Consider the following 16,104-nt stretch of genomic DNA (forward strand, 5'->3'; position numbering starts at 1 on the left):
AACAAAACCGTGCAAAAAAATGCATTGGCTATTTTTTTCCATCTTACATATATTTTTAATAAATTTAATCAAATCTGAAATCTCTTTAAACTGTAGGTGACATACCGGCTTCGATAATTGTCTACAGAGAATCTTGGGCGAAGCCAACGGGATTAATAGACAGGCAAAGTAAGGAAATTATTTCTAGCACGAAAACCTTTGAGGGACATTTCAGCACAGAGGCTGACCTGTGGAGCTAGTCTTATTTGGATAAGGTCACTGGAAGGAACTCACAGAGGACTCACGAGATCAAGACAAAGTGATTTCTGAACTAACAGTTTATTAAGGCTTGAGTTCTTCTATAAAGAAAAACCAAGATAGATCCGTTTGAACAGGTTGTGTCCACTACAGCTGTGGCCTTTTAGATAAATCAGAGGTTTAGCATTTCATATAATGGATCCTCCTTCTGCAATGCTGAAATCTGTGGCCGACCCGACAGCCCCCTTACATCAAACATCTTACAGTTATCCTTAATGTACATGTGAGCCCCGTACTTTAATCCCAACCAGCTACCACCTCCAGAGGCAACTAAAGTCCTCGGTGACGTCCTTTAGGCATCTCACCTCTGCCCTCCTCTGCATGTCAGAGTGGCGTCGGTGAGGGCCCGTGCATGTCCCCTATATTGCTTCAATCAACCTAGCTATCGGTTAGTGCAAGTACAAAGATAATGAAGATTAGAGGCTATGACAGGTGATTTACACTGGCCAGGTAAGAACACAATGCAGCATCACAAATTTACTTTCCTCTCTGAGACTTACAGTTCATACTCGGGCGACTTCTGTAAAGTGCATTACTTGAGCCATTTCACTTTTATAATAGGGTGAAGACAAAAGTAAAAATAATTAAAAAAAAAATAAAAAAAACAGGATTGAAGAATATACATCTATGACCTGAATACGCAAACATCTACTTTTGGCCACAGTTATCCACACAGGTGACAATATTATCCGTTTCATCTTGAATAATTAATAAAGAAAAAAAAAAAAGAACATTTTCAATTGAATCTGAAAAGTTGGTTTTGAGGCTACATCAGGTTTAAAAAATACACAAAAGATGGAAAATGAAAGAAGCAGCACATCTGTTTTCAGGGGATTCTCTCTGCATCACAGCGGCCAAAGAGATACTTGGATAAATCTCACATTCAAAGGGAAGAAAATCTGTGATTTTTTTTTTTTTTAATTACTCTGTTCTTATCTGAAATGTGCTAAAGTGGGCGGGGGGAAACAGCACTGTCACCTTTAGACGCAAGCCACATGGAGGACCTTCTTTTCAGACATCTTCAGCAGACCCACTGTATTTCAGCTCGCCATGCATCGGCACACACATCTCAATATTTATTTTCGTTCCCCAATGTTTTTTTTTTTTTTTAATTTTTTTAAACATAATTCAGAACTTGCTGTATTCAGGATCAGTAGATCCCAGCTAAAACAAACTATATTTGAAACAACCAAAAAACACACAGGAACCACATTTCATTCTTATTTTTTTTTCTTAGTTGATAGTAAATCAGTTACATTAATTTTTAGGTTATACATTTTTAGGCTTTCTCCGTGAATATATAGACTCCTACGTTAAAGCTTAGCATTACGACCAACATGAAAGAATTAGCAAAAACCAAATTCAAGGAAACAGAGAAAAAAGAAATACGAAGGATTAAGACAGAATGACGGTGAATGGACAAATATTTGAACCCTCTCCCCTGTTTTGTGGAACAAAAAATACAAGAGCATAAAATACATTAAACTTAGCAGTTACATCATTACGTAATTCTAACAAAGCAATTCAAGATGGTGAATTTCACAAATTGCTCAGGTTGACCAGGTCGTTGAGACAAGCGGAATCTGTTGTTTCAACACAAAGACGACGCCTTCAGGACAAACATCAAAAGAAATTGTACAAAAAGAAAAAGAAAAAGAGGGCTGTGAAAGTGTCATTAGTACAATTTTTGATTTAAATGGTGAGAGTTCTGGTTGTGAAGGACATATTCGTTGTTTCTTTCCCAAAAGCCCTTCCTCTTCTGAAATGTCTTAAGTCCTGTGTGACTTCACACTTTCCCTGATTTCTCCAGCAGTGTCACTGTTTGAGCAGTTCTTTTGACAAGTCACTGATAATTAAAAACAAAAATAAGGCTCCAGAAAAAAGTTTCTGAAATGAAAATTGTCAGTAGTAAGCCAAAAAATAGAGATTTTGTTGATTTGAATGAAAAATAGTTAAACCACTTAAGTTTTGTCATCCCAGTTCCAAGTCCCAACATTGCCTTAAGGATCCTTCAACCCTGTTGGCACAGATAAACCTATAAAGCATGGCAATGCTGCCCCCAAACGGACACAGAGGGGCATGACACGTCTGTTCCTGATTGTACTGAAATATAAAGTGGCAGTCAAACCCTGATTCAATTGGAGAGAGGAGGGGGCAGGAGCAAGAGAGAGAAAAAAAAAAACATCCAGTAAGAGAAAAGAACGTGATGGAACAAGAATAAAAACATGTTTTAAAAAATTAGAGTGTGGTGGCTGCTAGGTAACATTTAATCAGCTTATTATTGTCGCACAAGAATCGGTGGATGGTGGGGCAAAAAAAATAAAACAGAAAGAAAGAAACGTTCACCAGGATTAAATAGAAAACAGAAATGAGGGGCTTGGTTGCATTTTCATATTCTTCTGTCTTTAAATCGAGTCCTATTGTAAATGATCAAGCCAAGGATAAATGTCTTCTATTGTTTATTCCTGTTTTGGCGCTCCTGTTTGAGAGGAAAAAAATACGTTAGACAAACAACTGGTAAATATTACTACAGTAGAGCTCAGGATATTATAAAACCTTAAATAAAAGACCCTTAAGAGAGCTTTATTTTTCTTTTTTGTCATATTACAGGCATAAACTTCGATGTATTTTATTCAGGATTTTATGTGATAGACAAAAATGCATATTAGTGATGACAAAGAGAAGTGTGTTTTAACAATACAAATTTAAAAATTCTAAAAAGTGTGGTGTGCTTTTATTTGAAGCTTGACAAAAATCAATGCCTTGTAAAACTAACTTTGGCTGCAGTCACAGCCTTGAACTCTTTTGGGGCCTCTGTGCCAGCTTGGCACATCAATGTAAGGGACTTTCTGAAATGCTAATTCATTTTAGTAGGTTAAAAAGGTTCATTTTGCTCTCATCTAACCAGAGCATCTTACTCCATGTTTACACCCTAGATTGCCTCCAGCTGCTTCAGGAAAACTGGATTTCTAATTACTATCATCATCCATAAAGACTAGATTGGTGCAGGGTGTAGCTGCATCCAAAGTCACCGTGTCCAGCTTGCTTTTTTTTGTTTTTTTAATTTCCAGTTTTAGCACACCTGAACTGAAAAAATTGCCTCTGCAGATCTTGATGAACTACTGAGGAGGCAATTGAGCCATTTCATTCACGTGTGTCAGAGCAGGGAAACATCCAAAACACAAAACTATGAGAATGTTGGATTCCCATGCATTAAACATATTCTTCCACTTCCTAATTAGTTTGGACTATCACATAAAATCTCAATAAAACGCACAGAGGTTTGTGGTTGGAAAAGGATAAAATGTTAAAAGTATTCAAGGGTCAAGACTATTATGGTAAAACAACTTTTTTAAAAAGGCAACATGTACCTATTCAATAACACAAAAAAGTTTTAAAGAGGCGTTTCTTTCTCCCTTTAAAATATGTATTAGATTAAACATTCTTGTTTGGCTAGAAATTCTAGGAGATGTTTACCTGATCCAACCGAGAGCGGTTCTGTATCTGAGCAGGTTCAAAAGTCTGTCAAACAAACAAACAACAAAAAAATAGATAAAAATAGAAAAATATTATTAGTCTCTTGGACACCAGCATTTTTATAAAGAGCATGGTTGCACATCATTGTCAAGCAGCCGATTTATTTAAACAGCGAGAAGGCTTTACCCACCTTGCGCACTTCCTCTTCCTCCTCCTGCCTCTTCTCATAATGAGAAAAATCGTCAAAGATGGAGGTGGTGTGTTTGTAGGTGGCGATGATCTTCAGCACCTGCTTGGCCTTCTCCAGAGGAACCTCCTGGGTATCGCGGGAGTTGGTCACTGGCTTGTTGTCGTTGTTCTCCAAGCGGATGTGGCGCAGCTGGCTGTTAGGCACATCCTTAACAAACAACCAGTCCACGTCGAACTTGCCCTTCCACTTGTCCTGCGCCCAAACACCAGCACTGGTCCCGTAGTCCACTGGCGAGCGCATTTCTGCCACGCCACAGAAATGACCGCTGCCGTTGACGCTGAACAGCAGGTACACCGGACCCTTACCATTCATTGCACGGAAGGCTGAGTCCAGCCGCTTGTTGCCATGCTCCGTGCTGCACCAGATGGAATACTTGATGGAGCGATGAATATCATCCTCGGAGTAGCTCTTAATGATGAAAACCCGGCCATTCTTCAGGTTCCAGTCAAAGTCCTTGGGGTTGTAGCTATGGGAGGCACGCAGCTTTTCCAGCACTGGGTGGGATTCTCCACCAGGTCCCTGACTAGTAGACGTTAAGGGGCCATTGTTCCCACCACCAACAACTCCCATCATGCCACTCCCGTCTTGGCCGAGGCCACCCTGCCCGTAGCCTTGGTTACGATTGCGTGGCGCGATCCAGCGGGTCTGGGGCTGAGGTGGCTGGGTGTGGTTTTGGTAGGGTTGAGGTGGTGGCTGATGGTGCTGGTGGTGTGGCGGCTGAGGCTGTAAGGCCATAGGCTGCATCTGGGGTTGTACTAATGACTGAGGAGGTGGGGGCTGCATGGGTCCTTGCTGCATGGGGCCTTGAGGTGGCATGCCATGAGGCAGCCCAAGAGGCTGCTGCTGCTGCAGTGGGGCTGTGGCTACTTTAGTGACTGGGCCCTTGTCCCAGGTCCCGATATTCATGTTGTGTTTAATGGGTGGTGGGGGCAGAGCCCCCCCTGGATTGGGCATCCCTGGCTTCACCTTGGATTTTAACTGCTGTGGTTTGGCAGGCTTGCTGGCAATGGCAGCCCAGGAGGTGGGCTTAGGGGGAGGCATTCCTATTGGTGTGGCTCCATTCCCTGTGGCTGCCACTGCAGGCCCGCCAATCACAGACCCCACTGCCTTCACCCCTGACCCCTGACCAGTGACATCCCCTCCAATCTTCAGCCCAACCATCCCCTGTTCTAGGCTGTTCATACCAGGAGCTTTGTTCAGGGTGTCGCTGTGAAACCCTGTCTGACCATCAGGCACCAGAGTGCCCCCCAGGGAGCTGGGAGGATAGCTATAGCTGCCACCATAAGCTGAACTTTGAGTCTGCTGGCCCTGGGAGCCACTTGTGCCCCAAGCAGAGAAGGCAGGGTTTTCAGGAAAAAAGTTAAACCTGTGGGGGTAGATACTGCTTCCCAGTCCTCCTGGCTGGCCAAACACGGTGTCCGGCATAAAGTGGTGGTCTCCATTGCTCAGAGGTCCATAGGGTGTGAGGTAAGGAATTGGAGGGTCCCCACCTGTGGACCAGGGAGCCTCACTCAGAGGGTAAGGAAATCCAATGGAGGGAGCATAGTAGCTAGACATGTAGGGATCGGTGATGGACTGGTAGCTGTTGTTCTGAAATAAAATGGAATAAACAAAGAAGTGACATGGAAGCTCAATTTAAAACTGGTAAAACATGGTACAGGGTTTCCCCCAGTGCATTATAAGCCTGGCGGGCCACCAGGCTGTACTTGTCCCCCCACCAGGATAAGCGTTGTTTGTTTATTTTAAATAGGTTTCTTTACAGAAGAGTAACAGTGTGACAGTGGACGGATTAAGCTCAGTTTAAAGATGATGCAATGAACTGGGCGTGAGAAACCAATTTCGCTATCTCTGCACCTGCCCTTTGGCCTCACATGTTAGCATTTCAAATTATGATGCCTGGTCGTGCATCTCTGAATTTTTATAACTTTTAACCAAAAGTTCCCCTACCACTGGGCTTAGCAGAGTTTCCGGGGGGAAACCTTGTGGTGTCTCTTAGTTTTGACATGCAAGCAAAATTACTGTTTTGGATAATTCTTAAAAGCAGAACACTTCAATCAGGTATCTGCTCACAGTTATTATACTGTGAAATTTCATAATGGAAAATAATCAGGGGAAAAAAAAAAAAAGAAAAACAACACTGAAAGTATGATTTACCTGAGTAGATTGACCAGGAAGGTATGGCTCAAAGTCATTGTCATGGACAGTCTCCTTCTGATGCAGTGAACCATTTTGCACTGCAAATATAGCAAAATACAAAAAAGAAGCACATTTGAATTTACAATAATGGCAGATGGAGTGATGTTTAAAGGGGGGATGGCAGAGGAGCTTGTTTAGATATGAAGACATGGTGTGCTACTAACAAAGCATGCAGCACAGGAATGATTTCTTTATTGTTTCTGTGCAACTGAAATAATCACATCACCTTACTACTAGCTGAAACTACTTTTGGTATATTATAAACAACATGTTTTCTTTACCAAAAGACAAAAAAAATATTAATTTTAAAGACTTGTGATGCTATAAAATTACAGAAAATCTGCAAATCTCCAAAACAAACAATTTTGCAAAATTGATATTATGTGTAAATATTACACATAAATATCAAGATTCATCTGACAATGATTTAATTCTCAAATGTTTTACCCTATTATGACTTAAAATACATAATGTCAAATTAACTAACCCTCTACTACATTAACAACAGATAAACAATGATAAAACTCAGATACTTATTATAATAATGAAGAGCAACAAATTATTGGTTGTAATTTAGCCCATGAAGAGATATGGCACCCATAACCAGATTAAATTGGTTTGCTTCAGTACGACACATTGATCCTGAATAATCCTAATAATAAAATGCTGTAAAATATGACATCCTACAAAGCATGTGAACAAAAAGTGAAAACGATTTAACTAGAATCTAAACTAACAGCTTGTTTCTGAGAAGGAAAATACAAAATATAAAGCTAAATTAAAATAGATATTTCTATTTACTGTGTGGTTATGTATTGTATTACTATATTTATCTACAACAGCCCTCCTACTACTCTCTGTCCACGTAACAAGCTCATAAATAAATGTAGTATAATTAAACTAGTTTAACAAAAGAGTTCCTGTTAACAACTATTAACATCTGAAGTCTTCAACAAAATACTACAATAAAGACCATAAATATTAAATTTCTTTGATACAAAAAAAACTTGCATTAGAGTAAGTCTTACAATATATGACAAAATACCAACATGTGGTAAATATTTTACATACGCATCTAATAAAATACATTCTGTGGCTGCTATTTGTGTTACTGGCTTCACGACCCCTCAAAAACAATTTGTTATTGCAGGTTGTAGCTTGGAGATTTTCCAGTGAAAACAGAAATACCCCTCATTTCTGACCTTGAAAGGCATGGTATATGCAGGATCTGCCTTAAGATTTGTATCATTTTTAAAAATTAATAAAACACATTTGATTTGATAGATGAGCAGATGCATAATTAACCCGGGCCAGGTCCAGATTCCCTCAAATGATTTATAGTTTCATTTTAGCTTAACTCGTTATGCTTTTTTTGGAAAGGAATGTAGTTTTGGTTTTAGGTAGAACGCTCTCGATCACTGTTTTTATGACTAAATTATATTCCACAGTAGCAAATTTGATCTTTGACCAGAATAAAATGTGGTTAAGTCAATTAATCATGTGATTAACTACTAAAAACACAAACATTTAACAAAGAATGTCTGTTAAACGTCTGATGAAAAGGTCCTTTGAAACAAAAAAGAAAAACAAGGATTTTTTTAATTCTTTTGTTACAGTGACAATTTATCACTTGGAATAGAAATTGATTTAAAACTGATTTAAAAGATTTTTTTTATTTTCCTTTGGTAAATGTGTGCTTCCATACAGAAAATATGTCCATCACACTGACAAATTTTAAATACATTATCATAACTCTAAAAAAAACAACTAAAAAAATACTTGTATCCTTTGGCAAATTAAATAGAACTGCCACATTAATACTGTAAAAATATTATTGCGTCATCACGTACCTTTAGACGCTTGTCCCTTTGATCTCTTCATTTGGGTTGATCCAGAAAAACAAAACAAGAAACAATGTTATTTTTTTTTAGTAATTATGACTTTATATTAAGAAAATGTATTATTTATATGTTCAATATTCATGAGATCAGTCTGCTATTTTCATTAAAGAGGCTAGGCAGGATATTTATAAAACGTAGTCTTGTAGTGGACAAACACGATGCTTAGTTACTGTCAGCTGTATTGAATATTATATAATTTTCTGAACATCTCAAGTCAACTAGCCAGCTAATGCTAGCCACACTTCAGTAACAACTTCTGCATCACAGCAACCTTAAAATGGCTTTCTAAACGCCAGTAGTTCTTAAAGCAACATGAATACATGTTTTCCAGAAGGTATTTTTCTCGGAAAAGACACAGCAACACATTCTACCAAAAGTTACTGTTCAAAGAGCAAGTTACCTTGTGCCATTATGTAAATCTGTTTACGTTAACTAGCTTTAGGTTTTACCAAATCAAATGGTGGGATTTTTGCAGCTATGTAGCTTACAAAACACACGACTTCTGTAAAAGATACATCTGACAACGTGATGCATGCAGAGCTACAGATGTCATCTCTCTTGAACGTCAATAAAACCCTTGATCATTTTCACGGAATGCAGCCAACTCGCTAGCTACATGCCAACGCTAATGGCTAGCTAGCACTTCCGACGAATAGCCATAGCCTAATAAATCGATAACGTTAGCAGGTAGTTAGCTCGCAAGCTCTCAACTGGCGAGATAAGTCGTCCTTCGTACCTGAGGGTCAATGCTTGTGGTAGACATAATTCATTAAGCAAGTCCCTGGTTTTCTCACGGAGCCTGAGCTTGTGACTGAATTTCAACCCCCGTGATTTGCAAGCAAGTTCACAGCTCAGTTGGAGTTAGCTTCGGGGCTAACAGCGCCGCTTAGCTTATGGCTAGTAGTTGTAGCGCAGGCTCAGCTGAGTATTCTCCCAACTTCCACAGTTCAAGTCAGAAGCCTCAGATTCCGTATCCCAGAGGTTTCCAGTCCGAGTTCAGCTTTTCCGAGGTTAAGCGCGTATCGTCGTGTGGCACCCTGTGGATCTTGTATATTTACGTCTCCGTTCGCCTCTCACTTAGTCTCTTTTTTTAATTCCACAGAGAGAGTACTCCTCGGTTACGTTAAAGCCCCGCACACTTCCCCAATGGCTGCTCCATCCGGGCTCTGAGCTGTCGCTGTAATTCACGTCCTCCGCCCCGGGGGGTGGCAAAACTTTCAGCATCTTCTCCAATAACCATAGGAGCCTGAGATAATACAAATCCAAGTTCATATCAATAAACTAGAATATCTTCGGACAGGTAACCTTCATTGCATTTAGTGTTATATATTCACTTTGACCATTACAGCCAATGACAACCCCAAAATCCTGAGACTAATTTTTTTTTTTTAACAGATTACTTTTTTTGTTAATTTTGTTTTGTTTTATCAAAACATGCCCCCCACTGTTGCTGTTAGCAGAGGTGGTGAGAGTACCCAAAAATTGTACTCAAGTAAGAGTAGCACTACTTGAACATATTTTGCTCAAGTAAAAGTAAAAAGTAGTCATCCAAAAAATTACAATTAAGAGTAAAAAAGCATTTGGTAAAAAGTGATCAAATTATCAGTCATTTAAATATTTACAAATTGCACCATCAAATGGACCAAAATATAAAGTTAAGAGGAAATGTTGGTATCTTAAGGATGAGAATAATTCATATAAGTAACAAAAAAATAACAAAATAAGGCCATTTTTTTTTTTCCAAATCAGTTTCTCTCAACACAAAAATTATGAAACTTTAACAAAAACTGCATGTGTGTATCTTTGTCTGGTGAATTTTTGGTTAAAAAATGTTTGTCTTTCATTCAGTGGATAGAGAATCCAGACATTTTACTCAAGTAAGAGTAGAGATACTTCACAATCAAATTTCTCAAGTACAAGTAAAAAGCACAGTATCGTAAAAGTTCTCCCAAAAGTATAAAAAAGTACCAGAACTCAATAAAACTAGTAAAACAAAAAGCTACTTAAGTAAATGCAACTGAGTAAATCTAACTAGTTACTATCCAACCCTAGCTCTTAGCAACTTTGTCAATACAACATAAAGAACTGAGTAAATTTTAAAAATGTAAAGGTAATACATGAGTAGTGTTAAAAATATTCCTAATCGTCACTTTCGTTGTGTGTTTTTCTATTTTAATGCACACAGTTGAGTTGCTGCTCAACCATGTTGCGTGCGGTATTTAGCGTTTTGTTTTTTTGTTTTTCCTTCTGCAGTATCTGTGAGTGCAAGCGAGGCCAGGAGATGTCAGCAGGCTGTGGTTTCCTGCAGGCCCTCTTACATCAGAAAGATCAGCTCATGTGAGACTTGTGTGGAAAATGACATGTGGTAAAAATATTGCCGCAGTGATCATCAATCATCTCATGTGCAATTATCAGATCTGGATGCAATTTTTGAGTAGATAAATCTTATACATATGCACGATATGCATAATTGGAAATCACATGGAGATTGTAAGCGCAGTTAAAGGCATAATAATTCTGAAGTCGAGTTAAATGTCAAATGATAGTAATTGGGGTGAGACGTTATCTGAGCCTAAAACTATGTCATCAAGACCCATGAGCTCCTTATTTTATTTGTCTCATAAAAACTGTGTAATTGAGCCAAAACCACACACAGACCCATATTTAAACAGAACTACCCTGAACATACGTAACTACACTGAAAAAGGGCCTTGTTAGAGCAGAGTCACGTTAAACTACAAAATGTTTTGAAAACAATTTTTCATGTTTACCAGATTTTTATTTACCACTTTTGAAAAACATATTTTCTTTTTCTTCCTCTTCACAATTATGAACTAATTTGTTTTGCTTCATTGTGTTTTTTTTCCCCTGAGGTGGAGCCACAGGACAGGCATGGCGTGTCATTCAATCAAGGATCAATGAGCATACATTCTGGCAGTTGGAGGGTTTTCTAGAAAACTTTCTCCTGTAGGCCGCTGCACAGGACCCCGCTGCTCATCATATTAATTCAGCTGTTGTTCTGCACTCACCTTCAGTGTGTGTTCCACTATGGACCGCGAAAGGGCTGACTGGCACAGGACAAAACGAGAGAGAAAAGCCCGCATGCTGCAGAATGTCGGATGACAGGAGTACTATGCTGCGCATCCTTGAGGAGCCTCGGATGCGGGAGGAAGCGGAGAGACTTCGGACCTTCCAGAACTGGCCTGCAGATGCACCCGTGGCTTCAGGAGACCTGGCTAAGGCGGGCTTCTTCTTCCTGGGTTCTGGGGACAAAGTCCAGTGTTTCTGCTGTGGAGGGGTTTTAAGGTTCTGGGAGCAGGGTGACAGCCCCGCCGTTGAGCATAAGCGTCATTTCCCTACTTGCAGCTTCATACTGGGTCGAACTGTGGGGAATATTCCACTGGCGGTGGGCTCCTCAGACTCTGTGGATGGCCAGCTGTTGAGTCAGCTCCAGAGGATGACTATGGATGACCAGGGAACAGCTGGACAAGCAGTGTACCCTGAGATGGAGACAGAGGACTCTCGACTTACCACTTTCCACAACTGGCCCACTGAGGCCTCGGTGCAGCCAGATGTTCTGGCCCAAGCAGGGTTTTTCTATACAGGTACTTACTATCAATTCCCTATCAGAAGTACAAAAATGTGACATTTTCAATGAGCTCCTTTCCTTAGCAGTTTTTAGGCAAAACATGAGCATCCACTAGAATGTTTCAGTAGACGTTGACTGGTGTAGTGACCTCCTCTATGTGAGAGTTCATGCTACAATAGTTCCAGCTGAGTCAGGATGTTGTGAACAGAACAACCTGGACAAAACAGGAACTGCTAGGCAACATGCAATGAGGACTCAAAATTTATAAAATACCATTAAAAAAACATTTCAAACAAACCTGTCATTTCTATTACTGTCTTCTAGATTGGGAGAGGCAGGATCAGAAATTTTAACTTAATTTTGATTTATATATCAAATGCAGCCGTTTGCCCTTAACATAGATTTCTCAGAAAGCAGTTGTATTTGGATTGTATTTGAAATATAGACAACATAAGAGGTTGAAAGTCTAGCGAGTCTTTATTCAATCAAACTCTGTCTAAATATATTTTTTTTAAATGTCAGGTCATGGTGACAATGTCAAATGCTTCTTCTGTGATGGAGGACTGAGGAACTGGGAGCAAGGGGATGACCCCTGGCAGGAACATGCCAAGTGGTTTCCAAGGTAACAACAGGGCTGTAACAGTGAGATGAGAAAACATCAGCTAAAGACAAAAATTTTATTTTTATTATGCACACTGTCATCTATAAGATTTATCCACTACCGATGAATCAATAATTCTGCCAACATCACGTGTCGTTGTGTGAATGACACGTGATGTCACGAGTGTTATGTCCACTGTAAGATTTGCTCCACATGCCATATTGCATTTAAGTCAAAAACATTTTGATCTCATGTGACCACAGCACATTTTTACACCTATATAACTTGTGGCAGAAATGAGACTTCATGTGGGGTTTCTTTCATCTTCTTGCCCCATAAAGCCTGGATTTGAGGAGGGAACAACCAAACAGTTATTCTGGCATCAGAATCTCCCATCTGAACGACGGATCTCTGAAATTTCTCCAGGGATAAGACGGGGCTTTTGGCTGAATTAGCGATTAATCCTCTTTTTTTCCCAGCCTTACAATTTAGGTGGATGGTCATGTTTTGGTACATATGCATTTATTTGATTTATGAATGTCAGAATGAAAGGGAATGAATAGCATGTCACATTTTTCAGGTTTTTAGTTTTTTAAAAATGTGCTATTTCCCTTTGACTTAAAAACTAAGCCTCCCGCTGGGATTTTTTTTTAAGGGATCATACCTGTTGCCTATCTTAAAAGCATCCTCCTTACATTCCTCAGATGTGAGTTTTTAATCCAGTCACGAGGCCAGGAGTACATCAGCAACATCCAGGATGCTCATTTCCACCTGGGTGATACTATGGTAAGAGTCCTATTCCTTTAATTAATAATGACTTAAAATACATGGATAAATGAAAGCATTAGGCTTGTGTATAATTGAGAAACAAAAACTTGGTTTCCAGGGAGGATCACAGACGCCCACAGGCAGAGACGTTGGTGGCAGAAATGGTAAGTCTTACCAAGATTGAAAATGGTACAAAAAAATCATGTATTAATAGAGAGATGAGAAACACAATGGCGCCCCTACTGTCTGATCCCAGATTCAAAGTTTCCACATGTCTTTTTGATTTAAACTTCTTGATTATTTCTGTCCAACTTTACAAATTACAGATTTTCTGGCTGACAAAACGTTTTGCACAATCTCTGTTTTAAGCCTCAAATTAACCTTAAGGTAATTTGTTTTCCCTTATAAAGCAAATTCACTTTCTTTACATGATGAAAAATAACAGCCTGACATGCATTCAGATCTTTATTTAATCAACTTCTTACAATTCACATCTCTTTCATGGAAGTGAACCAGCCAAGACAGGTAGCAGCACACGCCTGACTGAAATTATCTAAGCTTGTTTTTCATCAGGGACTGTGGCCACTGCTAAATGCCTTACCGGGTGTTTAACTGATTGTAGTTGCACAGTGAATGTAACACAGTAGTTATTGCGTGAAATGAAGGAAGAACCATAGCAATCAGATTTTCTGCAGGCACACAGAAAAGTACTGCAGCTAAAAATGTTTAATATGTTGCTATACAAAAAGTAAGGTGAATGTTTTCCGCTTTTCTCTTCCACTTTTGTGTGATATCGTACCAATCTGGGGTCTCAGGTCTTGTGTAAAGCCAGCATGGTATTCGGCCTCTAGTCGGAAGTCATCTTCCTCTCTTCTCCAACCGTCTTATCCTTCAGATATGGTCGGGGTCGGAGGTCTGGGAGCTTCATCAGCCATGCTCTCTCCAGTTGTGCAGACTGTGCTGCAGATGGGGTTTGAAGCCGGCGTGGTGGAGAGTCTGGTCCAGACCAAGTACCTGCTGACAGGCCAGTACTACACCTCAGTGTCTGAGCTGGTTACTGATGTTCTGCAAGCAGAAGAGGAGGAGAGGCAGGCAGGGCCAAACAGCAGAGGTAACAGAGCTGGAAAGAAATTTAAATATTTACCAGACTGCTGTGCTTTTGGAGATTTGTCCATGTTTTATATGAGTAATTGAATTTTTGTTTTCAGCTTACTCTTACTCCCGTGTTGAACAGAGACATGTTACTATTTGTAGAAAATACTTTTTTTTTTTTAAATCAATAATTAAGGGAGTAATTTTCTTACTTTTTGCATAATAAACAAGGTTTTCTGATGTACTTGGATGCATTTTTCACAGTTTTGCAAATTCACTGATGATTTTGTAGAAATCTCAGCTTTATGAGCAAAACAATATATATTCTAAAAATCTATGTTCCTCCTTCATGTTGCAACTTCTGCAACATGAAGTTGATAGCATGTTGACCCATTGCTATCAGGACTAATACAAATTAATAATAAAAATTCTAGACATATTCTGCCAAATAAGCTATTGGACACAGATGCATAGATTATTTCTGGAAGTAGAGAAGTGCAATTCATCTCAAATAAAGTTAAGGATGTAATTTTAATCAAAACATTGTAGCAATAGAAAACTGGAATACCTCTTCTGACAACTGCTTATGGGGTTGCTTCAGGGAAATTTAGCAGGCCCTGGACATCTAAAGCCAGCCCTACCAAAATATTACCTCCATAGATAACAAAACAGAAAAAAAAAAAACACAAAAAGTTTTTAAACTAATATGTAGTGTGCTATAAACAGCAGTAATTATGAGTTTCAATAACAGAAATGCATATTTTGGATGTCATTAAAACCGCGTCAAGAGAAAGTAAAAGTAAGTAAAGACAAGATCAGACCTTCTTCATAGCCAATCATTCCTCTGAGAAGGAAAAGTCCAGACAAAATCCAAAATGAGAAAACACATTAATACTCACAGTGCGACACGATGCACAAACTGAAGGTCCTGACATGGCTTTCCCCAAACATTTAACCCAGGCATTTTTATAAGTCTTCATATAAATCTCTAACAAGACGCTTATGCAAGCCAGCCCAATGATCTCATTGAATTAGAAACCTTTTGGGAAAGAAATACAGAGCATCAGCTCAGACAACAAGCTAAACATCACGATCTCACAACTTTTGGTTAAAGACAATGTCTGTTGTACATAAACATTATTACAAATATGTAATATTTGATTTTGCATCTCATTTACTTGAAAATAAGTGGACCTCTGGAAAGGAGGACTTAAACTTTGAATTATTTTAAAATGAGTGATATACTGTAAAAAAAACAAAACAAACAAAAAAAAAAACGACTGACCAGCTGCAGAATTGAAACACTCAGTTTTAATTAAAGCCAAGTCTTTATGTTGTGTCTTAAATTGGTTCAATTTAGAGCAAGAGAGGAGCCTGGGATCCAGTGCAGGAAACACGAGGACCGAGACACCCATCCCAAAGAGAGGTCTGCATGCTTGTGAATTCCAATTCTAATGAATTGGCATTTCATTTTATTTGTTTTTTTTATTTCTATTTTACCTATCTTGATGTTTTAGTCGCAGATCCTACCCCCAACCAATTGAATGTTTTTGTTTGTGTTTCCCACCAGTAAAGGATCAAAGTCCCGAGGAGCTGCTCAGGCAGCTGCAGGAAGAGAGAACCTGTAAAGTCTGCATGGACAAGCTGGTATCCATCGTCTTCATCCCCTGCGGTCACCTGGTGGTTTGTGGTGATTGCGCCGCCAGCCTGCGTCACTGTCCCATCTGCAGAGCTGTCATCAGAGGCAGCGTTCGTGCTTTTATGTCTTAGGGCCGTAGTTGAAAACTGCCACTGCACTGGTGTTGCACTGTATCCCCTTGAATTTGCACTGCCTGCAGTCTTCAGTGAATTTATAAAAATAAGGAGTGCTGGTTTTATAATGTTATATAATAAAATGTTTAGGTTTCACTTGTGCACTGTCATCATTACGTTC

The 16,104-nt window shown here is 39.3% G+C and overlaps 2 protein-coding genes across 2 annotated transcripts; one reads left to right on the plus strand and one right to left on the minus strand.

Moving 5' to 3' along the window:
* Positions 1 to 299: 299 nt before the first annotated feature.
* On the minus strand, positions 300 to 9,633 carry LOC106924571 (YTH domain-containing family protein 1). The gene is made up of 6 exons (XM_014998354.2): positions 8,858 to 9,633; positions 8,071 to 8,095; positions 6,179 to 6,258; positions 3,965 to 5,614; positions 3,775 to 3,819; positions 300 to 2,776 (listed from the first exon to the last, which is right to left on the minus strand). The coding sequence occupies exons 1-6, from the start codon at positions 8,882 to 8,884 to the stop codon at positions 2,750 to 2,752; spliced, it is 1,854 nt and encodes a 617-aa protein (XP_014853840.1). The 5' UTR covers positions 8,885 to 9,633; the 3' UTR covers positions 300 to 2,749.
* A 1,551-nt stretch (positions 9,634 to 11,184) lies between these two features.
* Positions 11,185 to 16,079, plus strand: birc7 (baculoviral IAP repeat containing 7). The gene is made up of 7 exons (XM_014998356.2): positions 11,185 to 11,726; positions 12,233 to 12,332; positions 13,016 to 13,097; positions 13,198 to 13,243; positions 13,975 to 14,190; positions 15,532 to 15,597; positions 15,742 to 16,079. The coding sequence occupies exons 1-7, from the start codon at positions 11,234 to 11,236 to the stop codon at positions 15,939 to 15,941; spliced, it is 1,203 nt and encodes a 400-aa protein (XP_014853842.1). The 5' UTR covers positions 11,185 to 11,233; the 3' UTR covers positions 15,942 to 16,079.
* Positions 16,080 to 16,104: the final 25 nt, after the last annotated feature.

Source organism: Poecilia mexicana, unplaced genomic scaffold, assembly GCF_051168715.1.
Source record: "Poecilia mexicana isolate PSO_F unplaced genomic scaffold, ASM5116871v1 scaffold_7, whole genome shotgun sequence".
Classification (NCBI taxonomy): Eukaryota; Metazoa; Chordata; class Actinopteri; order Cyprinodontiformes; family Poeciliidae; genus Poecilia; species Poecilia mexicana.

Excerpts from the sequence above, each read along its gene's own strand:
- LOC106924571 (XM_014998354.2), bottom strand. The coding sequence starts at position 8,884 with ATGTCTACCACAAGCATTGACCCTCAG. Across the intron at positions 5,615-6,178 it reads TTCCTGGTCAATCTACTCAG|AACAACAGCTACCAGTCCAT; the intron begins GTAAATCATACT and ends ATTTTATTTCAG. Across the intron at positions 2,777-3,774 it reads ACCGCTCTCGGTTGGATCAG|GAGCGCCAAAACAGGAATAA; the intron begins GTAAACATCTCC and ends CCTCTCAAACAG.
- birc7 (XM_014998356.2), top strand. The coding sequence starts at position 11,234 with ATGTCGGATGACAGGAGTACTATGCTGCGCATCCTTGAGGAGCCTCGG. Across the intron at positions 12,333-13,015 it reads CATGCCAAGTGGTTTCCAAG|ATGTGAGTTTTTAATCCAGT; the intron begins GTAACAACAGGG and ends TACATTCCTCAG. Across the intron at positions 15,598-15,741 it reads GACACCCATCCCAAAGAGAG|TAAAGGATCAAAGTCCCGAG; the intron begins GTCTGCATGCTT and ends GTTTCCCACCAG.